The sequence below is a fragment of the Aythya marila genome (genome assembly GCF_965140915.1).
Source record: "Aythya marila genome assembly, chromosome: 1".
NCBI lineage: Eukaryota > Metazoa > Chordata > Aves > Anseriformes > Anatidae > Aythya > Aythya marila.
The window spans coordinates 205,780,496-205,807,620 of NC_139042.1; the positions used below are offsets into that span (position 1 = coordinate 205,780,496).

Genomic DNA, 27,125 nt, shown 5'->3' on the forward strand with positions numbered 1-27,125 from the left:
TTCATGTAGGGAGATAAAGGTGATCCTGGGATTGCTGGTGACATCGGGCGGAAAGGAACAAAGGTAGGGGAAGGGTGAGACCCTGTTGAAATCTCTGTTCATGGAAATACTCAAAAGCTGTGTGGATACGGTCTTGGACAACCATCTCTAGGTGATCCTAGAGCAGGGTCCAGCAGAGTGGTTGGACCAGATGGCCTTCAGAAGTCCTTCCAACCTCGGCCACTCTGTCATTCTGTGAAATAAACATTGGGACAAGCAGAGAAAAGAACTCAGACTCCAGGCTGGAGTGGGGCTGATGGGGAAGGATGCTGTGGGTAAAGGAAGCTCTTGCAGCACTACACTGGGACTAATCCTGTGCACATGCAACGTTCATCCTGTCTGCCTTCCCCTTGATTTAACATCATTGCCCATGATCTGCTTTCTTTCCAGGGCTTACATGGGCTCCCAGGACGCACTGGCACGCCAGGAGCCAAGGGCACCAAGGTGAGCTCAGCCCAGCTTTCCCTCCTGCTCTGGATGCCCCATTTCCAGGAGTGTTTCCCACTCATCCCCAGGGTAACATCATGCTTGAAGAAGCCACCCTAACTCAGGCAGAAGACCCTCTCTGCAGGCTGCAGCACAGAGAGATGTGGGCACAATCGGGATTGTCAGAACTGATCCCCAATTTTGGACAATCTGTGGTTAAAAAAAAAAGAAAACAGCCCCTCATGAACCCCTGCCCAAATCCTCTCCTGGTCTGTGGCTTAGCAACTGCCTGGGCTCGATTCACAATTACTGCCAGGCACATCGCTCTGATTGTCAGCACTGCTGGTCCTTCCTCTATAAACAGGGATAATGGCCCTTAATGGTCTTTTTATGAAGGGTTTTGAAAAGCTTGATAAGAAGCAAGGGAGCGCTTGATATCTGAGCCAATGGGCTATGTTGTTATTATTGTTGTTATTGTTGTTATTGTTGTCCTTCGTCTGCCTTGGCCTGTTGGGTAAATTAAGTCCTACTCAGTGAATTGCCCACCTACTTTTATGTGGGTGGGCTTAAAGTCAGGGCAGCCTAAAGTCTATATTGGTCTGATGTAGGAATTTACATTAGTCTGAAGTAGGAATCTACCCGTATTTAGGCTTTCTGTTACCAGGAATGTCATCACGTCCATGCCCTCCACAGCACCACTTACCCACCTTGCATTTTGAAGCTAGTTTTCCACATATTTTAGACACTGTATGTACTTACAGCCCATTCACTGCTTTTGCATCCACAGGGGGAAATTGGCAGTCCTGGAAAACCAGGAATCCCAGGATCAGATGGGCCATCTGGACCAAAGGTGAATATTTAAATTGCACATCTTCCTTCCAAAAGGAAGTTTCCTAAAAGCTTTGCAGATTATGGGAATTTCACCTCGGCAATGTGCTTATTTCCGTGGGAAACAAACAGGACTATTCCTAATCTGTTCCTACAAGCCAGCATCTATCTGAGTGGAGATGCTTGGACATCTCAGAGATGGGGACCTCTTCTCTTGCCTCGGCAAGTCTCAGCCAAATTCATCCACCCAGCCCTGAAGCTCCTCAAGCAATATTGCACATGCCAAGCACTGGGGCTTTTTAATGAGATTTCTATCAGTCACCTTGAGTACAACACAGCCTGAGAGACCCTGATGGGTTGCACTCAGTAAATAACATTGTAATCTGAAGAAAAACAGGTTTGTTCAACAAATGCAACCATGCTAAATCTGCATTGGCCATAATTTTTATCTTGGCTCCCAACAGGGCGAACAGGGAGCATCAGGTGACGACGGTGCCATGGGGATTCCTGGGGAGAAAGGAGAAAAGGTTAGTGCTTGCCACACTGCATCGAGCTGCCATTTTTTAAAGAATAAATCCCACATCCATCAGGTCGAGTTAACAAAATTATACACTTTATGCATCATAGGTACCCTTTCCAGAGGGCAAATGTCAACTGTCTGGAGCATTGAGGCTGGGACTGCAGGTGGAAAGGGCAGGAGAAGGAGGTCTCCTTAAATTCACCCTCTGCTAATGCATGAAACATCAAGGCTTATTGCACTTTCCAGCCCCTTCTTGCATTCAGCTCCACCATTTGGTCCCAAAGGTTTTTGCTTTTGGTCCCCACTCCTGACAGTCATCTGTGTCAAATACTTTGAGTCCTTCTCTTGCCAAGCAACACCCCTGGCTCAGTGAGTTTCTGAGCTGCAAATGGTTGGAGGCTGGGAGATCAAGATATGGATGAGAAGCAGAAGGAAATGAGAGAGAAAATTTTGTGTCCAGAGGAGCTGGACAGGCTCTTATTTTTGCCTACATCAGAAATCCACCTTTAGCTGGGTCTTGCAAGCATCTTGCAGGCATCTCCTCCTGTTGTGTTTTAACAGGAGACTTTTCTGTTCACCACAGCTCCAGGAGAAAGCCCAATGGTGCAGATAAGTAGGAAACTTACAGGCCACCTCTTGGTGACTCCCTTTTTCCTCCTCAGCAGTCATTGGACTTTCTGGGGCTACAGACTAAAGGACTCAGCTTATATGTCAGGCTTTAGAAGTTTTGGGGTATCATCCTGGAGATGTCCATGTCACCAAGCAGGGAGGTTCCTCTGGAAGAGAAATGGTAGGGAGCAAAACAAAATTAATCTCAACCATCCTACTGATGCTCTTCCCATGTGAACAGACAAAAGAGAGTGTCTAGGGTCTCCCTTTATTGCCAATGTCCATGGGAGTATCTGGGAAATACCTACAAAAGAGAGTGTCTAGGGTCTCCCTTTATTGCCAATGTCCATGGGAGTATCTGGGAAATACCTGATTGGCCCATCTCTAAAATCACCTGTGCTTGATAAAAGCTCTGAACCCCTCTCTCTTGCTGATTCTCAGGGGGCCAAGGGAGTTCCTGGCTTGGGAGGCTTCAAAGGACAAATGGGGTGGCCTGGAAAGACTGGAGCTGCAGGACCAGATGGACCTCAAGGGCCCCAAGGCAAACCAGGGCCACAGGTGAGCAATAAGCGTCATTATCATGCTGTGAACCCTAATGAGATCTGGTGTGAGGATGGTTTGAATGATAAACTCTAATAAGCTGGCTTCTAGGAGATCTAGTTTTCTCCTTACCATTGTAGCTATATCATACATCTATTGATAAAGAAAAATCCTCTCCTCCTGCTCCTGTTCAGCCAGGTCTGGATCTCCCACGTGGACAAACACAACCATGGTCCCTCTGCTCTCTATAAAACCTTATACCAGAGCTGGTGGGGCTGCTCCAGCAAGGATTCACCCCCAGACACCCTCCTCCAAGAGCAGGATGCTCTGGACCTCATGGATTTACCTTCTGTGGGGAGCTGTGGTAGAAGTCCCATCTCCAGCTGCCCTTCAGATCATTGCACCTCACATCCTCATATGAGATAGCACCCCAGAAGTGTCCCCCACATGCCACCATGTGTACATACATGCCCCCCTCTCACCCAGATTTTGGAGGGGTCTTGGTCAACTTAATTCATCTTGCGATGCATTTATCACCAGAGATATTTTCTTTCCTTTCCTCTCTTCTTTTCCTATCTGCAGCATAAGTGGTGACCTCTGAATGAGGAAAGGAAGGCTGATAATTTCATGTTAGCAGGGCATCGAGTGCACCCCTCCTGTTGCTAATTATCTAGGGAGCAGGATGCCAAAGTTTCGGAAGGAGCTGGTGGCTTTCAAACCCCATTTGTGGCCTACGCTTAATAGGTGTCTTTGCATGCAAGACATGCTGGGCACCTTTTGAAATGTAACAAAAAGACTTGGAAATGAGACATACTAATACTGTTTATAAGCAGGAACATGCTGCCCCCAGATTCTATGGTAATGAAGAGTGTCTTGCTGCTGCCAACACAATGCAGAGGGACGACACTAGAGATTAATGTTAATCACCCACCCTTAGACAGCATCCATTAAGTAACGAAGAACTTTTCGACTGAAAGAATACTGGAAATGAAAATACTCTTCTCAGTTGTGCTGGTGGGACTGGCTGAGTTTCAGGCTTGCACAGGAGAATACATAAATGAACATGAAAGAGCTGAGAACAAAAGAAAAGCTGAAGTTGGGCAACTACCTGAAAGACCAACTGCATCCCACCAGACATCTCAGGGACAGCCCTGTTTTAACTCCTGCAAGGCTGGCAGATATTTGGCAGACATTAATTGATTGATGTATCCTTATAAAAATAAGCTTAAGGACTTAATGCACATGTGTGTGTGTATTTATACATAGGTATCATGTGTATGCACATCCATGTGTTGTCTGAAACACTTGAGTTTGCTGCCAGATGGGAACTAGATCGTGCTGCTGTTTGGAAATGAGGAAAGGAGGGAGACACCCTGGCAGGGTTTTTCTCTGTTATGCCCTGATGAATTTTTTCAGCCAAATAATGCATCTCTGATGGTCAGTGAGTGACCTTTGCCAAGTTAAGAGTACATGTAAAAGGAAGGAGAACGTAGCTGCTGTGTAGCTGCATCTGACTTTACAGGTCTGTGCTGGTAAAGATACAGCAGTGGGAATTGCTCTTGCTGTCAAGGATGGAATTTGGGACAGGTCAGACCCAGTTCGGTGTGAATTTTCAAATGAATCTGGACCTCATTAGATCAGGTCTCCTGGGCCTGACCAAAGGTCTCCCTTCCCTAGAAAGCCTTGCAGGGCTTCAGAGTCAGGTGGTGTAAAGGCATCTATATAGGTTTTGTTGATTATGAACCTAATTTTCACCCTACACAGAGAAAGAGCAACGCATTTGGGGAAAGTCTGTACCCACAGGGTGGGCAAGGTGTAGGACCCCCTCTCTGAAACACTAAAACAGGGACTAAAACAGCCTCAGGTCACAGCAGCAGCATTCTTCTTCTTTTCCTTGCTCCCCAGGCTCTATCTGGCAATGAAAAATTCATCAAAAGAATCGTACAAGGGAGGAAGTAGCCAAAAGTACAAGCTCCCCTCATGTATGTTTAAAAGGCAGGAAGTTTTTATGTTAGCACTTACAAGTGGTGAATGCTCAGAGAGCCATGTGAGAGATAATAAATGGCTTTTGTCTGGACACTGATTAAAGAGGGACTGTGAGATGCCTCTTTCTACACCCACACTGCTACTTGTCTTTTCCCTAAATTAAAAGAGAAAGTCCCTGGGTTTGAACCGCAGCGAGGCCACCCCTGTTTCTGATGTGGGAGGGCGTTATCGCAGACTGCAAGCCCTTCTCCTCCCGCTGAGGCTCCCTTTCTTAAATTAGTGCTGAGACAGAGAGCTGGAGAGAGAAAACTGCCTTCTGCCCCACAGAAAAAAAACAGGAAAACCCCAAGCTGTGGAGCATGGAATCTCCAGAGGTTGCTCAGGCATCACTAACTGAGCTCTCCTCATGCTCTCCAGGGCCCACGAGGAAGAAGAGGAAGACCTCCACTCTGCCTCAGAGGGCCCCCAGGCATGGACGGGCAAAAAGGAGAAGCGGTCAGTATGGGGGTGATCCTGCTGTCCTGCTGAGACCCCACCACCACCCTGCAGCAGGGCTGTGCATTAGGGCTGGGTGAACCCTGGCTGCCCTAGGTGGGGTTTCTTGGCCCTCCAAATTTTGCAACAGCAAGAGCACAAAAAGCTTCTTTGGGAAAACATCAAACATCCTCAGCTGTGCTTGGTAGACCAGGAGACCAATTGGTAGACCAACACTCAGTGCAGTACTTCAGTACAGAGGGGTAATGCTCAGCCTTTCATTGCTCATCAGAGAATATAATCAAGAGCTTAATTTCATGATACTGACCTGCAACCCATGTCCCAGATCAGCCCCTACATGCTTCGGGCCCTACCACCACCGACTCACAAGATTTTTGCATCAGGAGGTGGCACTGCTTTTCCTCCATGTGTCAGTGGAGGGTAATGTGATTTCTCCCCAAACTCCAGCACCTATAAGCAAGTAGGAAATGAAAAAAAATGACCATCAATGTTTTAATTTAGGTCACTTTCCCCATGTTCCTTTTCCTTTGATATTTTTAAGTATATGTAATCAACAAATCCAGTTCTCACCAGCTATGAGCAGAAAAAATTTCTTTTCAGAAAGCCCTGTTGGCAAAACCCAGCATCTCCCCAGTGCTGGGATTGCAAACCTGGCTTCCATCTTCTGCGTGGTCTGGTCGGGGTTCCCAGAGGTTCCCTGGAGGCCAGACCCTCTCCACGCCTCCACCTCAGCCTTTGTGGTCCCTTACATATTCCAAAGAAACCTGCCTTAAACCTGGTAACATCCTTAGAGCCCTGCTGCCTTGCACATATATAAGTTAGAGCAGTCACACAGCTCTTCAAACTCAGTGGAAAAGCAAAAAAACAGCCCCCCAAAAAATGGGAGCCTGCACCCAGCCCTCTGAGACACACTTTTGTTCTTGTTTCCCCGCACACGGATGAGACCGTTCCTTCCAGCTTAGCCAGCTACCCACTGATATCCCTTAAATTTATGGGAAAACATGTGAGCATTTTTCTCCATCTCCATTTCTAGAGCATCCTCTCCTCTCTAAGGTGCACTTATTCTTGGAGCATTTAATGGTCAATCTACTGAGCTTTTGTAATGACTTAAGTGTTTTTAACAGGGTGAAAATGGGCCGGCTGGCCAGAAGGGAGAAAAGGGAGATCCTGGTCTTTCTGTGAGTACTTTAGTCCAAGATGACATCCTATTACACAAGCCTGAATAGAGAAAATAGGACAAACTGCCCCTAAGAGGTGTAGAGAAGGAGGGAAATGGTGAGAAACAAATTCATGCAGAGAATATCCAGGAAATGAGAGTGTTGGCCATTACCCAGAGACATCAGATAGGCACGAGCTGGGGCAAAAGCAATGCTGGGCAGTCCAATGCCAAGTCCAAGCAATGACCCGGAGTTTGGGGCACAAAATTTGGCACCCCTACAAGGTGGAGAGCACGTGAAGTTGCAGTAGGGTGCAACATTAAAGATGCTCAGCTGAGACAGTGGTAGTTGGTTAGCCCAAGGACAAGGGATAGACTCAAAACCCATGGGACCAGATGTCTCACTCTGTGGGGATTACTGTTAGCTAGAAAAGAGACAGAAAAGAACAAAATGAGGTGCAGTTACATCTCAGCTAAACCTCGTGCTACAGCCCATCTCTGTCGGTCAAGCCTGCAGTGTGATTTCAGCAGCCCCTTATGGATGCAGATGGGCTGACGAAGCTTCTCAAAGGACATCTGAGGGACCTTGACTCCAGGGACAGTGCCAAAAAGGTGCTGGTACTCACTGGAAAGCCAGCCTGGGCTTGAGGTGTCCCACGATCCTCATGGCTGGAGATGTCTGTTCCTCTGGGCAAGAAAGAAACTATCAGTAGGGGAATCATTTTCCTGATAAGCCACAAAATGTGAACCAAGGTCCCTACGACACCAACATCTTGGCCAAACCGAAGTGGAGGTGGCCAGAGACCACATCTGGTGGGGCAAGGGGAGTCTGGCTGGGACATAAAGCAGAGGGAGATGGAGCTTGGGTAGAAAATCTCCTCTAACCTCTGCTTTTCCCCCTGGGGCACAGGAGGAAGAGGTGAAGGAGGTGGTCAGGAGCGAGATGAGAGGCAGATGCGGTAAGTCGGCTGGCGAGCCGTGCTCGGGGCCACGGCTCTGACATCTGCCGGCGGCTAAATTGGAGCAATTTGAGCACCAGCACATGCTCGCCCGGCAGAGCAAATATCACGCCATTAGCAGCCAGTGGAGACGTGTCACCTCGCCAAGCTCGGAGACGAGCTCGGGTTTCTGGGCCCTGGGGTCTCTGTCGTGGCCCTGACCTCCTGCTCAAACTCTTAATATTTTTTTCCTTCGAACCCTCTGTCTTCCCATTTTTTTCCCCGGTGGTTTTATCAATAAAGGTTTCCTCACCGGTCACCTCCATTTCCCTGCTGATCGGTGAAAGACACTAGGTCACCAGGGGAAGTTTGGAGCTGCGTTTTGCCAAATAACAACCTTTTAATTCCCGTCTACTTCGTGGTGCTTCTTGACACACAGACCTCTCTTCTGCAGCAGTGAATAGCTGCCAAGCAGGGCTATGGCAATAACAAAAAAAAAAAAAAGTGGAAAAAAAAAACACATTTGGAGTTGGTTTTACCCTGTAATCCCCACATCAAAAGGGTTTTAGGGTTTTGTGGTCTTGCTTTCCTTGCTCAGCTTCCTGAGCACCACTCATGTCCCTCTCCCTGGAGCCTTCTTGTGGCCAAAGAAGGTTTGAGTTTGCCTCCTTGCACTTGCCAAGATGATTAAGCCAGACTAGTGCTTGTTTCTGTCTAGAGATGTTAAGAGGTATTTGAACGCTTTTCAGGGGTAAAAAAAAATGGAAAATAATCCATGAAAGCATGTGCTACCTGTAAAAATAATTATTTTATTGGAAGAAAAAACTGCATTTCCATAGGGAAGGAATAAATAGAGAATAAACTTTGCCCTGTCTTGTGTTTACAGATTGTGGAGGTGAGCTAGGAAGGACGCTTGTGGAAAGGGGTAAGGCTACTAATACAGAAATGTATGTGAATATATAATATATAAATAATATATGTATTTCTAACATAGAAATGCATGTGAATGTGCACTGGAGTAAAGGGTGTTCTCCCTACCTCAAACAGTCTGAAACTATGAGTGAAAAGATGTTGTTAAGAAAGAGTGTTTTTTTCTGAGATTCAGCATGGAAAATGACCCTGGATCACTGAATGCTTTTAGACCCTGGCTCCTAGGGGGACTTTTTTTGAGGGAAAGATGAAAAAACAAGGTTAAAAGGGACACCAAGAAGTCTCCTGTTTCCACTCTGTACAGCAAGACAGAATCAAAGCTATTCTTGGCAAATATTCCCAACACCCAGATGTAAAAGCTGTAGCAATAGGAACTCCTTTCCATACCCATGAAACAGATCCTGTTATTCCACCATCCCAAACCCTTAACACAATAAGCTTTGGTGCCTGCATTGTGGGTGTCTATGTGCCATTTAAGCTCCCCCTTTAGGGACCTAATGGTTAAGGTCCATGGAATATGGAGGGCAAATCTGCTGGTACTGAGGTAGACCCATTTGGTCAAGGATTCAACCTCTCTTTTTTTTAACCTTTGTAGCACATTGTTTTATAGTATATAAAAGCAGAGCATTTCACAAAGCTGAGACTTTCTAAAGAGAGAAATAGGTCAAGAAGCAAATAGCTGGGATACTTGGCAGCATCCTTGCTCTGGACATGAGGAGCCAGTACAATCACAGACACACAGTGTAGCTGGGAACTCCCTTGGCATGGGACATTCCTAATTACACCAGACACAATATAGCTTTTTCTGGGCTCTGTTTCCCCTCCTGCTCTGTATTTAGAAAACAAATGTGTCAGCGTAGAGAGCATCTCTCCCTGGTGTCTCTCCATGGCCCCGTACCTGGGATCCTGCTCTTGCACTGGCCTCCACTTGCTCCTGCAATGCTCATAAATCACAACAAATGAATCCTGCACAGTGAATGTTCTTGGATACAGAAGAATTTCTGCTCCTATAAAAGACAGCCCTTGCTGACGTGTTTTGCATTCATGACTCAGGTTCTACCCAAGGGATTTGCCTGTTATCCAGCTGGTCAGTCCTTCAGCCAGGAGCACTGGGTCCTCTCTCCATCACTCCTGTTCAGAGCGTCATTTAGACGTAGCTCTACATTCACAAAGGAAAGCAAAGCTGCATCAAAACCACAGTGGACATGCCACTGAATATTAACCTGGGATGGATTTGATCTGCTGGTCCAAATCTCTTCAAAACGTGTTTCTGGGTTTGCACAGCCAGGTTCAACCAGATCTGCCATCCTGTAACCTCAAACACTGTACACACATACAGCCAAAACTCCTAAATTATCATACATAAAGCCCAAACTCATAAAATATCTGCCTCACTAATGTGCCTGCCAGCCCAGTCCTGGTCAAAATCCCACCTGTCCCACATTTATCCTTTTTTTTTTCCTTAGCTGGTCTTATCTGAGAAGACTGCAATGCCCAACATTTTAGTGGATCCACCTCATAGAGATGCTACAGGTCTCACAGAATTTAATTATACAGGGGGCTTTGATCACATCCCAAGCATCACTGAAAACATGTCCATGCAGTGCCCGTGGTGATCCCAAGGAGTCCCACCACACTGGCTGGGAGCTGCTTCCTTTAAAACCAGCTTTTAGTCTGGATAAATTTAGTGTATCCCCCTGCCTTCATTGGGAATACAGTAGACACCATGATCTGCCCCTAAGTACTTGACTTTCTGAAGAGTATGTGTGATTTGGGAATGGTTTCCTACCTTGGCCACATGCCCATGGTCTGGAGGTTATGGCCAACAAAACATGGCATTGTGTTGAACTACAACTATTTTTCCAAGCACGGGGGGCTTAGCTGTAAAAACCATCATGCCAGATTTCATCCTCACTGACCCAGCAATTAAATCCACAGGCCTGGAGGCAGCTGAAATCAGCAGGCGGCTCCCAGGGTATTCTGAGGGACAGGAACACCCCGGAAGGGATGGTGAAAACCAGGAAGAAATGCTCAACAAAACCCAGAGCATGACCACGTTGGCAACACTGTCAGAGCCCTTCATGGACCCTTCACTTATTGCAGGTAAGTGCGGCTGCCTGGATGCACGCTGTCGGTCTTTTCTACCACAGAAATAATGCTTTCACCTCTCTTAGAGCACACCATGAACCCTCTGCTAAATGTCTATCATGGACAGTGGGCAGAAAGGAGGCAGGAAAGGGATTTCCAGCAAGGACTCCTACACAAAATCCCACGTGCTGGACAGGGCTGATCTGTGGTTCAAAGCCAAGATGATCCAATGCTCCTACAAAGGGCAGCAGATGAGGAAAAAGGGGCCCAGTGATGATTGCCACTTTTGAAAGGACATTCCTAAATTCTGGAAGGAGGCAGCCAAGGTTTTCGGGCTGATTTTGTCCCACTCACGTCCTTGCAACTTCTAATAAAGCTTCCTACCAGCCAGAAATTACATCTCTGAGACCAAATGCTTCAGCTATTATGGACTATTTCTGCCCAGGGCCTCGTGAACCATTTAATGGGTAAAACTTCTGATTACAGCTAATGGGAAAACAACCAGCTCGATTTGTCTCTCTTTGTGTTGCCCAAGAGAGAGGGGGAGACAGAACAGCCAAGGTCCTGCTTTGCAGATGCACATACATGACCTGCCCATACATGAACACCAGTAGGTCTATGACATCTCCTCATCTACCTGTGCACCAGCCTAGTGGGATTGGCCACATTTTTAGGAATTATCAGTCTCCCCAATAGGATCTGAAGCAGTGCTGGGCAGCTGAGATGCAGCTACTATTTGGGGAGGATGAACAAGCCAATGGGGTTGTTCCCCAGGAGGCTCCAGGACCACACTGGGATTCACTGGGATGGTGTCCTGGTAGAGAAGCTCAGGAGATGAGTCTGATGGACATGGGGAAATCCATTAGTGCTTGGCTGAGAATGGCCAGCTCTCCAGGAAGAGGATAGCACGGGGCAGTTTTAGCTGCATTTTCCGATCATCCAACCTTTCTTCTGACCGTGAACCATGGAGTGAGTCCCTGGGGGACTTCTTGGTCCAGCCAGCTCACCAGCTGGCCAGCCAACACATCAGTGGGCCAATCAGCTCTGCTACTTTGGAAAATGTTAAAAAATAAATAAAATAAAAATCACATTGCATTTTTTTAACATGCAAAACCCCTGATGTTATATAATTTCAAACCTCAAAACAAGTGGTAGCCTGTAGAGGCCAGTGACTGCAGTGTAGATATGTTCACCTCTATTACACTATGGCACTTTCCTTGAGCTTTGGGACGCGTTTTAAGTCAAACCCATTGACGATGACCCCAACTTTTCGCCCATATAATCTGCTCAGGACCAAACAATCCCTCCTGAATCCAGCTAAGACTGAAGCCAGCCTCCAACCATCGCCGCCTTCCTCCTGCCCATCCCTCAAACTCTCACCTAGCCTCTGCATGGCACTGCGAAGACGTCATCCATCTGGGTTTAAACTCACTTTATACCAAGGCAGCATTCGGGATCTGGGCGGTTTCAGATCGATGGAGCGTACCACGCGTTATCGAATCACAGCTGCCGCCGTCGCCAGCCGACAATCCCATTAAAGCCCGGGTCTGAGGCAGGAGGGCTCATAAATCGCTCGACTAAGTGATGAGTGCGGATAGGCGCTCGAAATGTTAACAGGATTCTGCAGTCGGAGGGTTATTACCGCCAGATTACAATCGCTCCTGGCTTTTCAAAGCTCCCAGATTTACAAAACTCCGGCCTGACATTTATCTCCCGCAAACAACCTCAAATACTTCCATTTTCTCTGACTAACACCCAACCTTTTTGACTGAGTTGTTTAACACCATTAAGAATTTTATTGCCGCCGGTTCCTCCCCCCCACCTCGCCAATCGCTCCGTGACATTTATTAAGAGAACTTGTTAAGTGTTGGAAAGCCATGCAAGGCTCCGATGATCAATATTTAAATGATGGCTAATTTGTTTGCGTGCCCTCATTACATGTAATTTCCATTTGCTTCCCCAGCAGCTTCCAGCGTGCGGCAGATAACGGGGCCCTCTCTGCACAAGCGCCGAGAAGCCCACAGTCAATTACCAGGTGAAATACGCTGAATTAAGTGACATTTAGGGAAGTCAGCTCCCTAAATGCTTTCTGGCCTTGAGATCAAGGGGATGTGGGGCTGAAAGTGTTACACGTTCCAGCACACAGCGGCTCCAATCTCAGATTTGAGCTCGCCTTAAGGCAGCTGCATTTGTCCCCACCCCAAAAAAACACAGTGAGATTCCCCTGTGCAATGTCCCCTAATACAACCATCACTACAAAGACCCCCACCCCAAGAAATTGGGGTTCATTGCCCCCATGCAAAGCTCAGAGACTTCCTTGATGGGCAACCAATGCTGCGGAGCAACAGGGAGCTTTGTGCCCATCCCACTATTGGAAACCCACTGCCAAATGCCCACCGCTGGTCCTTGCTGCCCCCTTTCCTCCTCCAGCCCCATTTTTTGGGGTGAGAACCCAACCAAAGAGCACAGGCAGCTCTTGCACCAGCCCCATACATTTGCCCAAGGTGGAACCAGGGTGGCTTTTGCCCACCCGGGTCCCACACCTGAGTGGTGTTGGGGTCTCCCTGCAGCCCCCTGCCTGCAGCCGATGGACGAGGGCTCCTGCCGGCACTACTCCCTGCGCTGGTATTTCCACCCCATGACAAATTCCTGCCGACCTTTCATCTTTGGGGGATGCCGAGGGAATGGAAACCTCTTCGAAAGCAAGTGGGAGTGTGAGCGGCGCTGCAAAACCTCAACAGGTGAGGCTGCCCCTGGCTCTCCTATCCTCCTCTTCCTCAGGAGGAAGCAGGAAAACCCATCTGTGATCCATCCACCTCCATCGCCTGGTGGTGCCCCACCAGGACCAGGCAGGAGGGCTCCAAGCCCAGCAGGACAAGGGCTGCTCTGTTTTGTTTGATAAACCGGGATGATAAAAGGGTGGTGATGGTTTGGAGCAGCAGGGGGAGGAAGGGGAAGAGGCCAGCTGCAAAGGGGACAAGAAGGACTGTCTGTTCCCTCCATCCATGGAGAAAAGGGAGGTTTCCAAGGCAGAGCTGCAGCTTTGGATGGAAGTAAAGACCCTGAGGAGGCAGCTTTGCCCACCAGCCTCTCCAGGATGGGCTGCTCAGCTGCTTTGATTTTTAATGTACCCTGATCCCACCGGCAGCCCTATAACCAGTCATCCTTTCCCATCTGTCCCTCCAAGTCTCAACAATTTCTCTAGGTGCCTCTAATTTCAAGGTCTTCTCCCCCTGCTCCCAGCACATTTCCCACCCTGGTCCCCTCCAGCCCCTCCTAAAACCATCTCCTTCCTTGGGCCACAGCCGCTGATGGGCTGCAGGGTGGTGCATGTGGGTGATGAGGAGGGTCCAGACCAGCACCAGTTCTGGGTCCTGATAGTTTGCATGCCTCGAGCTCATCACCCCATGCCTTCTGCAGGAACACAATCCTCAGACAGCTCCATCCAAGTGCCTCTCTGGCCTCTCCAGCCACCAAGGACTTGGGGCTGAGTTTGAAGCTGGTGGAGCTGCCTTGGTCTAGCCCAGCTCGTGAGCAGTCCCGAACATCACTGCGTGTGTTTCATGTCTCACCAAGGGTTCAATGGGCAAAACTCACTCCTGGAAGACCAGTTGGGCTACTGTTATGTGATGTAGGCTTTGGAGGGTTGGTTTTCCTGGTTCTTCCTACTCTCCAGGCACATGGCAGCGTGCCACAGGGGAAATGGGCTCCTGCTGGCCCTGGCAGTAATGCAAACACCACTACTGCCGAGCAGGGCATGAGCTGAAACACTTTCCTAGAAAGACATCCCTCTCTCAGCGTGGAAGAAACCCCTCTGGGCAGCAAGATAAATGCATTAGCTCTCCACAATAAATTAAAAAAAAATACTGGTGAGGTTTACCTGCTCTGTCTTCAAAGGCATTTTACGAAGACAAGGAAATTAAAGGTAGGGATATACGAGTTCAGGTCACTTTTGGAGTTTTCAGGTGGTCCATGTTTGGTTGGTTGATTTTTAGACTGGCATCTGCTATACTTAAAAACAAGACCATTGCACAAGGTGTTATCATCCACTTGAAACCTCCTGATAAGCAAGGGGTTTTGCACAGCCTGAGCTTCCTATTTTGCGAGGGAGAGGGCAGTGCAAATATTTGTTTATTTAGGACAGGCAATGCCACCCAGAGAGCTGAAATGTTCCTTGGGGAGTATGGATATGGATTGACCAGCCAGGATGGGGAGATTGGCTGCCCCAGTGCAGCCAGGAGCCCTCTTTGCCCCTCACACAAGGGTTGGCATCACTCCTCGGGGAGCCCATCCTCATTTCTTGACCATGAGGACAGCCAAGGTAGACCAGTTGGCCCATTTCACCCAGTCAGCACCCACGTTTGGTGGCCTGCCCCTTGCTATTTCCTACACGAGGGGCAGCCACTCTCAGGGCTCTAAATCCAGTCCCGTCAGCATTGGGTAAGAAGTAAACCTCTTTCTGGACAATGTGGAGGGCCCAGGCCATGAGTGTTAGGCCACAGGGTGGGCTTTCCAAAGCAGCTTCAGATATCTCCAGAGCCACATCTGCACTCCCTCTGTGGGGACAAGCAGCTGCTGTGGAGTGGGATTCATCCAAAATTAGCCCAGGTCCCTGTGTCCTCCACTTGCCCACTTCTTGCTGGCCCTAAAGAGTGTCCAGAGCTGGCCCCTATCGGGATAGTTGCTTTATGGGTACCTGACATGTCATGATATGACCAAGCAGAGACAATCCCATGGCGTTAGGGCCTCCTGAGGCAGTTCAGACGTGGGAGGCCCAAGAAGAAGCCCAAGTTACAGCCAACCTCCAACATCCCCTTTGTTTCCTCTTTCCTTTCAAAAACCAGACCGAGGGAGGTGATCGGCTGCAATCCACGCCTAAATCAAAGAGAAACAGAGCTGTGAGAAGTGCCTCCAGAACATCTTGGGGACTGGACAAGCAAGACAACCCATTTAGCATGAAGAAGCAACAGAGGTTGGGAAAAAAAAAAAATCAAAAACTAATTATGAGCAGAAAACAAAGCGATATGAGGAGAGCAAAGCACCTGATTGCTCCAGAAAGCTTTGTCTGGAGGCTCATGACTGCACCGCTCTACTCAGAAAACTGCTGTGCAAAACCAGACAATGCCCACCCCCGAGTTTATTTTTGTAAAATAAAAGTGTGTTAATGCTGCTGTGTATCATCCGAGCTGATAATTCACACAGAACCAGTAACCCTTTAAGAAAGGTTGATGGGAAGCTGGGGGTTTCCACTGCCCCGTGTCGTGGGCAGGCTGAGCCCCATCCTGGTGGCAGAAAATATTTCAGCTTAGCCCTGACCTCCTCAGGGCCTTTAGTGAGTCCCAAGTTGTATGACAAGAAAAATAATAATTTAAAAAAATGGATTTTAAACCAGGCCTGGCTTCTACCTGCAAAATGCCAGCCCCAAAACTTCAAGGTGTGTGGAGGTCCATTAGGTGGGAGGGTAAAGCTCGGGGGTTGGTGGCCACATGGATACAGCTAAGATCAAAAACATCTCCAAGTGCACTCATGGGACAGCACGCCAGCCCCTGGAAGGGTCACAGCAGCTCAAACAACACAAATTTTCCTGCCAGGTCCTCAAATATTCAGAATTTGCCAGAAAAACAGCAGAAGTGAAAGGTTCTGCCTTCCTCACAGGTGAGAAAATTGCTGCCGTGTTGCAACCAGGCAGGAAATGTGGGGTCTGAATGCGATGCTTATTGCATCGTGTCTGCAGGGGTTGTGCTGGGAATTGCCTTTTTTCCCCCAAACGGCCTTGGTGGGAACGTTGTGGTTAGATGAGGGTTTGTGGTGGAGCAGGGCTGGAGGCAATGGCTAGGAAATTATCGGTGGGTTTTATTAAAAGTTTGGATACACGTTTTGGTAAGACTGAGATCAGGTTTTCCTGGCTGAGCAGGGTTGGTTCATTGCTACCCTGTACAGGCAGTACAGTATGGTGTACAGGCAGAAGTACAGGCAGGAGCAGGATTCATTCCCTCTAAATGAAAAAATAATAATAATAATAAATTTTAAAAAAAGGGGGGGAGGATATTGGTAAATGTTGGAAATGATACAGGTGCCATTTTCAGCCTCTCTTCTCAAAAGGATGTTTTGCGTCAAAATGTACTTTGGCAAGCATAAACACGCAGGTGCTGCATCACAGAAAAAAAAAAAAATACTCCCTGAGAAAAGAAAAAGTATTCCTGGCTGAGCAAAACACTGGCTGCAGGCTCACCCCACCCAAAAAAATAATGATAATAATTTTAAAAAGGCCTTTCTGTGCTTCAAGGTAAGGCCATGGCATCGAGAAACAAGAATTTCTCATCGAGAATGAGCCCTAACAGAGTGCATGACCCCAGGTTCATCCATGACCCTGGTGTGAAAATCTCTATTAAGGAAAGACTTTGCCAGGGGGATCAAGTTGTTGGGCTCTCACACTTTTCAGAGCTCTAAAAGAGCTGGGGGAAAGAGATTCAGCCATAGGAAGGGCTGAGGATACATTCCCAGAAAGTTTCGCCCACATCGACCCAAGCTGGGACATCTCTGGTTGCAACCTCCCTGTGCCCCAAATGAGGCTTCCTGATGTAAATCAGTCTGTGGCTGGACTGGTGCAAAAATATCCATATGGGCACATGGGGATCCACTGCAAACACAGTTAAAATAAATGTTTTAACAGGTTCTAATTCCTGCCTCTTTCTACTGAGCCCATATGTGGCTGCACCATCTCTGGTGATGTGGGATGTGTCCTCATCCTAGCTTTCTTTGGGTTCCTGCCTCCTTTTGGTCCCCAAATCCTCCCAGGACATCTCCTCTGCCCCCTGCCCTATCTCTGCCCTCCCAATGTGGGGTTTCCACCAGGAGCTTCTCTCCAGTTCAGGGTGCCCTCTGAGGGACTACTATCACCAGACAGCTCACTAATATCTCCAGGTGGCACTTATTTCCCAAAAACAAGAGCAGGAAGCCTTCCTCCATCCCATGGCTGCTCCCTCAGAGACCCCAGCCCCACATTTCCTCATCCACCTCCAGCTCTCAATTTTACCAGGGCTTTAGAGATGAGGATGGTGCATTTCTGCGGGCCAGTGAGGCACCTGGCAGGCATGTTAAGTTGACATAAAGTCTGAAGAGACAACAAGCTATAGGAATTGCCTGAAGATAATTTTTATGGCTGTGAATCAGCAGCATGGTGAGGTTTGGAGGCAGCTAGAGGTAAGCAAATGGACATGGAAGCATGGACCATGGGCCTGGGACCCACCTGAGAACATGAGGAATTTTTCTTCTGGCCTCATTATTCCCAGGACACTGAAGGAATGGGCCAGCACACTCAATTTTCCTTTTAAGCCCACTGCCATCACTTAAATAGAGCTTCACCTCCCCACGTGTGGAATTCCTTGGCAGCTTTGGGCTCCAAGCTTGGCCCAAAGGAGTGTCCCAAAGCCAAATTTGGGGAGCAGATTTGGCCACCTGGTTTCGTGGTTAAGCCGTAGCTGAAGGAGAGGGGCAGAGCCTCTGTGGTGTGATTTGGCTCAGGACCTTTCACCATAAACCATGCCCACAAGGGAAGCCAAAGCAGCAGCTCACGGGGGAGCTGGGGGACTTAATTCAGGGTTGCAAAGCACTTGGAAGACTTCTCAAGTGGGAAGCAGCACTGCAGGCGAGCGTATAGGATCAAGCTGTTCAGTCCTCTGCTGGGTGTATAAAACGCAGCTTGAATTTCCCATCAGAGCTCTGGGAGCTTGGGCATAATGGGAAATTGATAACTCGATTTTTTTTTAATACGTCTAACCTTAAATGTTCGTTATTGATTTGCCATCTGAACCGCTTTGGCAGGGCCAAAATATTACCGGAACGCATCCTCGGTGTTTCCTTGGAAATGTCACGTCACTCTAATTGAGTTTCTTGAAATGATTTGATTGCAGGGTAGGGGAGACTTTTAGGGCCGAGAGGTTTGCTGGGAGCCGGCTGCTTTCCAGGTGCAGGGAGCTGGGGCTGCTCCAAGCGGGGCGAAGCCAGAAGATTCCTGAACATCACAGGTTGGAGAAAAGCCATTAAAAAAAAAAAAAAAAAAAAAAAAAGCGAGGAGCGTGGCTACAAGCCCCAGGCATAGGAAGAGAGGCACAGGCTGGGGCTCTAAAGCACGTAAAACCAGCTTCAAAAATCCTTAGTTTTGCAAAGAGGAGGGGGACTTCAGGGCGTGGGTGACCCCAAAGCCCCATTCACATGGATGCTATGGAGCTGAGCATGTGGGACTGTATATATGGCTGTGTACCTATAGCTGAAGCACGCTCAGCCCCTTATATTTGGGATTTCAGCGCTGCCTTGCACATCTGGCCAGCGGAGCCTTGCGAGGAGGTGAGGGAAGGAGAAACTTGCCCAAGCGCGGCATCCGATGTCAGCGGGTAGTTCCTAGGCAACCCTGACAAAAGAAAATGGATGGCGAGAGATGAAGAGGCTGGGCCGGAGTAATTGAGTAATTCGATAACGATCCGGCCCCTGAAATGGCCGCGAGCCCCGAGCATCATCCAGCCTCCTCTGGCTGCGCCGGCAGATTGGAGCGGACAGGCTGATGGGGAGGGAGCTGACAGAAGTCCTCGTCTTCACTCCTGCCAGAGTCAAAAGCAACAGAAAAGTTCATCGCTGTGTCACCCATCTGAATTGCATCCGGCTAGGTAAATTAATTACCTGGTATTTTTAGAGCAGGAGTAATTTAGGTGCTGGAGATGCTGCGGAGGCAAACGGACGTGGAGCTGATGCAGGGCTGGACCCGAGCTTTGGCAGGACACGTCTTGCAAAAGCACCCAGAATGGCTCATTTTGGGAGCAAGAGCAATTACTGCATTGTTATTTTGGTCTACATAACCACTGCTGGTAAAAGTGAGGATGCTGCTGGTGAGCACCATCCCCTGCCCATGGCAAGGGTGGGATTGCAGCCTGATGGCTGTGGCATCCTGGAGAAGGAGGGGAAATGGTAAAGAAGCCCCCAAATCCTTTGGTGCTGGGCAGGCAGCTCTGCCTGCTGAGATGGGGCGAGCAGGAGCAAAGACTGGGATGGATTCACCCCACAGCATCATTGCTGGGTGGGTTAGGAGCAAAACCAGCAGAAAATCTCCCCATCCAGGATCCTGAAAGAGCTGTGTCAGTCTGTCCTGCCCTGTTTCACCCCAAAACAACCCAGGAAATCCCTTCGGATCCGTAAGGTTTGGGTCACTCATCTCCTGCCTGGGGCATCCCCTACCCAGCTCCCTGAGCCCCATCAGCAGGTCCCCATGTCCCCAAGATGTGTCCCGCCCTGCCCCTAAAGCCACCCCAAGCACCTCCACGTGGCTCATGAAGCGAAGGAGCCACCCCTTGGCCATGATCCTTGCAGCAAATAAATGCTGGAGGAGCAATATAACCCAGCCGTGGAGAAGCAACCATCATATTTCTTGCATTTTTCTTGATTTTGGGTGTTTCCTCCCAATGGAAGGTGTGGTGGCCACGTAGCTGCAGGCACACACCCTGCACATGGTGCAAGTGCCTCCTTGGAGAAGGGGTAGGAGGTGTGATAAGGACAGCAAACAAAAACATTGCTGCAAACACATGGGGAAGACAATTTGGAGGATTTAAGAGAATTTTTTCTTCTCCAGTGCTATATTTTTTTCCCTCCTTTAGAGGGAAAGCATCAAGAACCAAGCTTTATTTCATCCCCAAAGAGCTGACAGAGGTGAAGTCTGGCAGTTTTTAAGAAGGTGGCTTGGTCAGTGACAGTTTGACCCCTGCAAAATGAACAACCTTCTCATTCCCTATCCCCTCCTGTCTCTCTACCAAGGTCCCAGCCCAAAGCCATGAGGCTTTCCAAGCCACCAGCACCTTCTCTCCACCCCCTTTGCAGATAAATGCAAGGACTTGCTGCTGCTGAGCTGCCAGCAGGAGTGAAACCACCCCTAAAATTGTGTCGTGGGGCAGAGAAACCCACATAAAAAATGAGTTTTGGGGGAGAGGAAGAGCTGTTTGCTACAGGGTTATGGTGAGATGGAGAATGGGCAGTCCTGAATTTCCAGCCTGCACAGCCCTGAAAATGCACATCGTGTATTAAAAGTTATTAAAGATGGGTCAAAACAACTCAGAAAAATCCCTTTTTGCCCATCTATGGACGTACTGTGCCTCCATGTCCAACTCCTCTCTGCAGCCGTGGTGATGGAGATATTAAAAAGGACCACACGTGGCATTGCCTTTGCCTCCCTGAGCCTGCCAAAAGTTTCATGTTGGTATTTGGGGCGTGCTTTTCGCTTTCAAGGCTTCTGGTCTGCCACGACCACGAGATGCTGGGTCTTATTTTTCCCAGTAGTGGAACGGTTGTGGCGATGAAATTTTAATAAGATCTTCTTCAGCTGCCCACATTTAGGCTTAAATGATGATTCAGAGAAGGAAATTGAGCTCGGCAACTGCAAGAGAGGCTGCGGAAAGGTGGGAAGGTGTCCTGCTCCTGGAGAGACAGACGCACAAGGGGTACCAGTGAGGATGCTCGTGACAAAGCCTGCATTTTTTACAAGTTTGGTAATTTGGGGAGAAACTTTGGGGAGTTTGGGTCATACTCCCCTCTGCCTCAAATGAGCTCCCGAGAGTGTCCTTTCTCCAGGGTCAAGGGTTATTTTTATGCCGTGATATTTTTCATTTTTACAACAAAATCTATGCTTTGAGCTCTGCAAAAAAGCAAAGAGCAAAGCAGGGATCAGCAAGCTGTGGTAGCCAGCCGGGGACAGCTAAAACAGGGTTTAAAGCAGACCGATAGAGATGTACCAGACAGTTTGACTTCTTTCATCTTTTTTATTTTTCTTTAGTGCTGTTTTCTCTTTCCTATTTTCCCCTAATAAAATCACCGTGAAGACTCCATGTCTGGCATGCAGATTTGCCTCCTGCAGGACACTGTCCTGCACCGACCCTACCGAAGAGCGAAGCATTTTATGGGTAAATAGCTACAGAAATACACCCCATCATCTGCTGATGGCACAGGAGATGGAGATAGGTTTCCTTTCCTGGCTCCAGTGGTGACCTGCAGGATGATGGGAAATGCATTTGCCCTCATGCTCCAGCTTCGTACTTGGAAAAGAAAGAAAAAGAAAAAGAAAAAGAAAAAGAAAAAGAAAAAGAAAAAGAAAAAGAAAAAGAAAAAGAAAAAGAAAAAGAAAAAGAAAAAGAAAAAGAAAAAGAAAAAGAAAAAGAAAAAGAAAAAGAAAAAGAAAAAGAAAAAGAAAAAGGAAAAGGAAAAGAAAGAAAAAGGAAAAGAAAAAGGAAAAGAAAAAGGAAAAGGAAAAGGAAAAGGAAAAGAAAAAGGAAAAGAAAAAGGAAAAGGAAAAGGAAAAGGAAAAGGAAAAGGAAAAGAAAAAGGAAAAGGAAAAGGAAAAGAAAAAGAAAAAGAAAAAGAAAAAGAAAAAGAAAAAGGAAAAGGAAAAGGAAAAGGAAAAGGAAAAGAAAAAGAAAAAGAAAAAGAAAAAGAAAAAGAAAAAGAAAAAGAAAAAGAAAAAGAAAAAGAAAAAGAAAAAGAAAAAGAAAAAGAAAAAGAAAAAGAAAAAGAAAAAGAAAAAGAAAAAGAAAGAAAAAGAAAAAGAGGGAAGGGAAGGGAAGGGAAGGGAAGGGAAGGGAAGGGAAGGGAAGGGAAGGGAAGGGAAGGGAAGGGAAGGGAAGGGAAGGGAAGGGAAGGGAAGGGAAGGGAAGGGAAGGGAAGGGAAGGGAAGGGAAGGGAAGGGAAGGGAAGGGAAGGGAAGGGAAGGGAAGGGAAGGGAAGGGAAGGGAAGGGAAGGGAAGGGAAGGGAAGGGAAGGGAAGGGAAGGGAAGGGAAGGGAAGGGAAGTCCTTCCCTGCTTTTTGGTCTGGTCTTGCGTCCTGTTTCCCCGAGACCTTTGGGATCCGCCACCACCATATCTCCCCAAACAAGGATAGATTCAACCCCAAATGTGTGAAGGTGAACCCACACTTGCAAAGCTGCCAAAAACTGACAAACACCCCCTCAGGGCCCCACAGGGGGCCAGCCCTTTCCCAGTGTCCCCAAGCCACCCCATTGCAGCCACCAACCAAGAAGAGCTGACGATCCCATTCCCAAAAATTTGGAGCAAGCACAAGGGCACAGCCTGAAGTAATTGCAGTGGGTGCAAACTACAAGCTGGCATGTTCTCTGTCCATCACACACGATCTCCTTTCAGCCCCAAAAAACCCTCGGTGAGAGGGGACAACCACTCCAGCACAAGGGACAGCCCAGTTGAGGTGGAGCAGCATCACTGCTGTGAAGGCAGCTGCACAGACCTTGACCCCATCCCAAAATGCAGTCTTCATATAGTTCAGTTCACTACAAAAATGCCCTGAGAAGACCTCATCACCTCCAGGAGAAAGTGGGATTTAAGGTGGTTTAATTGATCTGGTTTAATATCACTCCTTTCCCCATCCTATATTCCCTTCCCTGGGTGCCTGAATGATGGGTTCCCAGCTTTTGGCAATAGCAGAGTTTCAGTTTTGACCTGAAGACCTGAAATTGCTGGAGGTGATCAGGGCCATGAGGTCCTCATGTCATTGGGTTGCTCCAGGATTTGGTTTCTGGGGTGCCTGTTTTGCCCTACCTTCAGTCCCAGGGGATGCCAGACCCAAACCCCATGCCAGGAGCAATGCTGCCCTAATGATCCCCAAACAGGTGACAACTGAGCCCAAAATGCCACCCAAGACATTTCCAGGGGATCCCCCGGCCCTTTTAAAGCTCTCCTCCACCTCAGAGACCCGGGATGGTGACATCTCCCTCTGAGAGGAAGAGGGACACCCATTTTTGAGTGCCCCCACCCCTTTCATAAAGCACCCATTGGCCAGGTCGGCACCCAGAGCCCCCATCCCAGATGCATCTACAAGCTCAGCCCCTTTCTTTCACCCCCAGCCCCATAAAATCGGGGGAAAAATGTGGGGAGGTTGTCCCTAACCCACTCTGAAGCATGTAGGGCTGCCAGTGGTGTGAGGCCAACAGGGTCTAAGGGTCTCCTGAGCTTTTTGAGGAACCACAGCCGATATCTGAAGCCCCCAGGGAGCGAGAAGACGCAGAACACATCTCTCCAAAGAGGCACGAGGGGATAGAAACTTTGGTGAAGCTCTCACCATTCACCCCAAGCACCCACAGGAGTTGAGTTGGAGCCTCAAGGTGGCATTGCATTCATTTTAAGTGGCTTTAGGTAACTTCTTCCAAGCTTCAGGGATGTGGCACCACCTGGTCCACCAATGCTCATTAAGACACCAGCTGCTGGTGCTGACTCAAGCCCTTCTCGCCCCACCAAGGATGAGGAAAGGCAGGACACGACCCGAGCAAGCCGAAGGTTGCTGAGAATCAGCACTCGCCTATCTGCAACGAGAGCAAAGGGAAATCATTTTTAATGGAGCTCCACCGCCAGGGACCCTTCGGAAATAGCTCCATCCATCACTGCTTCCTCGCCACGCAAGGTGAGCTGAAGGGTTTTGGCAGCTCTGGGGACCAGGCAGCCCTTCGAGGAAGCTCATCCTGCGGCAATAAATGAGCCTGCAAGAGTTTGCTGGAGCTAGAGGAGCGAGGACTGCAAGCCGTGGCTTCCCTCGCTCTTGCTGGGAAGGAGCAGGGTGGTGGTTCCCTCCGGCGATGTTTCCCATCCAGGTTTTTGCGTGGAGATCTGCAGGCAGGTTTGGTGACCAAAGGCTCCATGGATTTGCCTTCCAGGTCTCATTGAAAAAGGGGAAACGGAGATGTCCATCCAGGGGATGGAAGCTTCAAGAGAAAATGAAAAAAAGTGAATTGCTGGGGAGATGGGACCGGTGTATCTCAGCCAACTGCTGGAGGTGGTCAAGATGAAAATGTTCTACCAGGGATTGAAGCCAACGGGTAGCTCCCACCCTCACCATTCACTGTGATGGGCAGCAACCTCAAGGGCTGGGTGAGAAGCTGGGAGATGCTCATCCAAGAAGATCACGGCTCCATTTCTCCAAAAAGCACCCGTGACCACTGCTGTGGTCCAGGAGTGAGAACGTCTCCCCATCGTCACTCCGAGCCCACCCAGAGGCACTTCTGCCTGCCACAACTTTTGTGGGGGATCTTAGAGGGTTTTCCTCAGGTTTGGTGGGATTTGTACCTTTCCTGATCCACCAGGAGCCCCCAGCCCAGCCTTGGGAGGATCCTGCACCAGGAACCTGACTTTTTGGGGTGCCCCAGCCCGGAACCACGTGGAGAAACCCCATTTCCAGCAGGGAGATCTCCATCCCCATCCTCTTTGCAGCACAAACCCATTTCTGCTCGCAAACCAGCACCGTGAGGCATTGCAGGAGACCTCACTGACCTCACCAGGACTGGAGCAATACTGGGACCACGGATTGTTGTTTGTTTTTTTTTTCTTGGCTGCTGCCTTGGGGCAATCTGAGTTAATTCTGCTGGACCTCAGTGGGTCTGGGGAGCTTGAAGGGCTGTGGATGGGGCTTTAGGGCACTACACTGGGGCAAAACCCTGCCGAGGTGGTACACCAGCCCCACGCATCAAAGAGAAGCCCAAATTATTGGATAATGCTGCTCATCAACGCTGAAAACCCAGACAGGCTTCCTTAGGGGCCACAAAAACCTTCTGCATTTAAAATACCCTTGCAGGGAGTGCTCAGCTACCTGGAGGAGCGGGGGAAACGTGTCTGCGTGATCCTACAAAGTCCCAGCACTGACGACAGCCCCGTTTTCGGGTGACTCTCAGCGGGTCGTCGGGTTCAGAGGTCTTTTTTGCCCCCCTTTTTCCTCTTTCTGAATGGGGAGAGGCACCGCCGGCCCCGTGACGTTGCCAGCTCCCTCTGATTTCATTTTAATGAAATCATGCCCAAACGAAGGCTCCACGTCTGGAGTTACGACTCAAACCCCGTGATCACTCATTTTTATATATACACAAGGGAGGGGAAAAGCGTTTCCATAGAGAGAAAAAATATCACAGCCCTCTTAATAACAATAAAAGAAAAGCGAGGGTGCAGAAGTTCAGGGGAAGGCGCCTGATGCCTCTCTCCTCGGAGTGAGACAGCCGAGCGAGCAGCAGCCCCTTCCCATCCCGAGCACCGAGGACTGCCAGGTGAGTGCCTGGATTTCATTTATTCACCAGCAGCCGGCTTCATTTGCACAAACTTTAAATATTTCAGTGCTTTCCTTGGGAGATCAGGTTCCACGTTTCTCTGCAAGGAAGAAAAGAAAAGAGAGGAGGGTAGGGAAAAGCAGTTCAAAATACTATAAGAGGCTCCCCGCCACCACCACCAGTGAAATGTCTTTTGGGTTATTATAACAATTTTTGGAGGTAGATCAGGCAGGGGAAGGGTTTGGAAATCTAGAAGCGGGGACGCAAATCGCTGCTGATGTTAAAGGGGCGAGGGGAGAGGAGGGCACAGCCCCGTCCACGTCGGGTCAGCCTGGATTTCGGAGCCCTGGGAATCAGCATCATCAGGAGGCATTCGTTAGGGAAGCAAAAGCGGCATCAGACAGAAAGTTTGTAAAGTCTTACAGGTCTCATCCACTCTATTATTTTATTCTAGACTTACTTTTTGATGGAAAAAAAAATAAAAATAAAATAACTCAGTTTAATGCCGTGCCTCTGCTGCCGAGGAGCAAATAGGTTTGTCCCCAGTTTGCCAGAGCTGCCCTGCTGGAGTGATTTACTTTTCTCTCCGAAGCCAAGAGGCAGAGCTGTCCTGCCGGGGCTGCCGGCTCCATCTCACCGTAATGCCTGGAAATCTCTCACGGGCGTCCCGGCAATTTCCACCCTCCGGCAGCAGCAGATTTAACTCCGAATTCCTCAACCCTGCCGCAGGCAGATTTTCTTCTTTTCCTGCTTTTTTGGGGAGTTTAGGGGGATCCTCTTCCAGCTTTCTCTGGAAGCAATCCAAAAAACTTTCTGGCAGGGGAGCAAAACCCCTGTGAAAAATTATAGATATATATATTAAAAATTAGCTCTTGCTGCCTGGGCGCTGAATTTCCTTGCTACTTTGCCTCGCTTTTTGTCCTGCTTTTCCTCTGGCTCAGCCGAGGTTCCCAAAGAGTTTTGCTGAGCAGCAAATGCCCGTGGAGCCAAACCGTGGGTACTGAAACCCCTTTCAGTATCGGTGGGAGGCAAGGCAGCGGGGAGAGGCTGCTCGGAAAGGGCAGTGGCTTCGCGAGCCAGCTCAGCTCAGCTCTCAGAGCCATCGCCGTTATTCGGATGGCAGCCTGGGGACACGCACGGTCCCCCGAAGAGCAGGGGCTGCAGGCAGGGGTGAGGAAGGATGGAGATTTCTAAATTCATGCCTTGATTCCCCTCATCCCGCTAGCAGGGACCACAAGGAGTTCGCTGGGGTGGCTGCATCATATGGGGCTGAAGCAAATCTGCAAAGAGGGACGTTTTGGGGTGGGAGATGCTTGTCCTATTAAGCTTTTGCAAGCAAACTCTAAGCCCCGGGATTTAAATTTCATATCTGGGGCTGAAGGAATGAGAGTTTCAGGCTCCAGGTCTCCGTCACAGGGGTGTTGTGTGCCCGGGATTGGTTTTGTTCCCCCATCCTACAGCGGCATTTTTGCCAGCACTGCCTGGGTCGTTTCCCATCCTTCTCC

At 48.8% G+C, this 27,125-nt stretch overlaps 1 protein-coding gene across 1 annotated transcript in view; it reads left to right on the top strand.

Annotated features, from left to right (window-relative positions):
• LOC309874233 (uncharacterized protein) overlaps positions 1–25,250 on the top strand; it is a gene marked incomplete at both ends in the record, with an annotated part of 100,699 nt that extends 75,449 nt beyond the window's left edge. The window contains 14 exons of the mRNA XM_082752246.1: positions 10–63; positions 430–483; positions 1,253–1,315; positions 1,758–1,820; positions 2,864–2,980; positions 5,366–5,443; positions 6,568–6,621; positions 7,510–7,558; positions 8,424–8,462; positions 10,406–10,570; positions 12,519–12,590; positions 13,126–13,296; positions 13,826–13,887; positions 25,161–25,250. Coding sequence (XP_082608372.1) covers positions 10–63; positions 430–483; positions 1,253–1,315; positions 1,758–1,820; positions 2,864–2,980; positions 5,366–5,443; positions 6,568–6,621; positions 7,510–7,558; positions 8,424–8,462; positions 10,406–10,570; positions 12,519–12,590; positions 13,126–13,296; positions 13,826–13,887; positions 25,161–25,250 — 1,131 coding nt within the window. The remainder of the gene's footprint in view (positions 1–9; positions 64–429; positions 484–1,252; positions 1,316–1,757; positions 1,821–2,863; positions 2,981–5,365; positions 5,444–6,567; positions 6,622–7,509; positions 7,559–8,423; positions 8,463–10,405; positions 10,571–12,518; positions 12,591–13,125; positions 13,297–13,825; positions 13,888–25,160) is intronic.
• Positions 25,251–27,125: the final 1,875 nt, after the last annotated feature.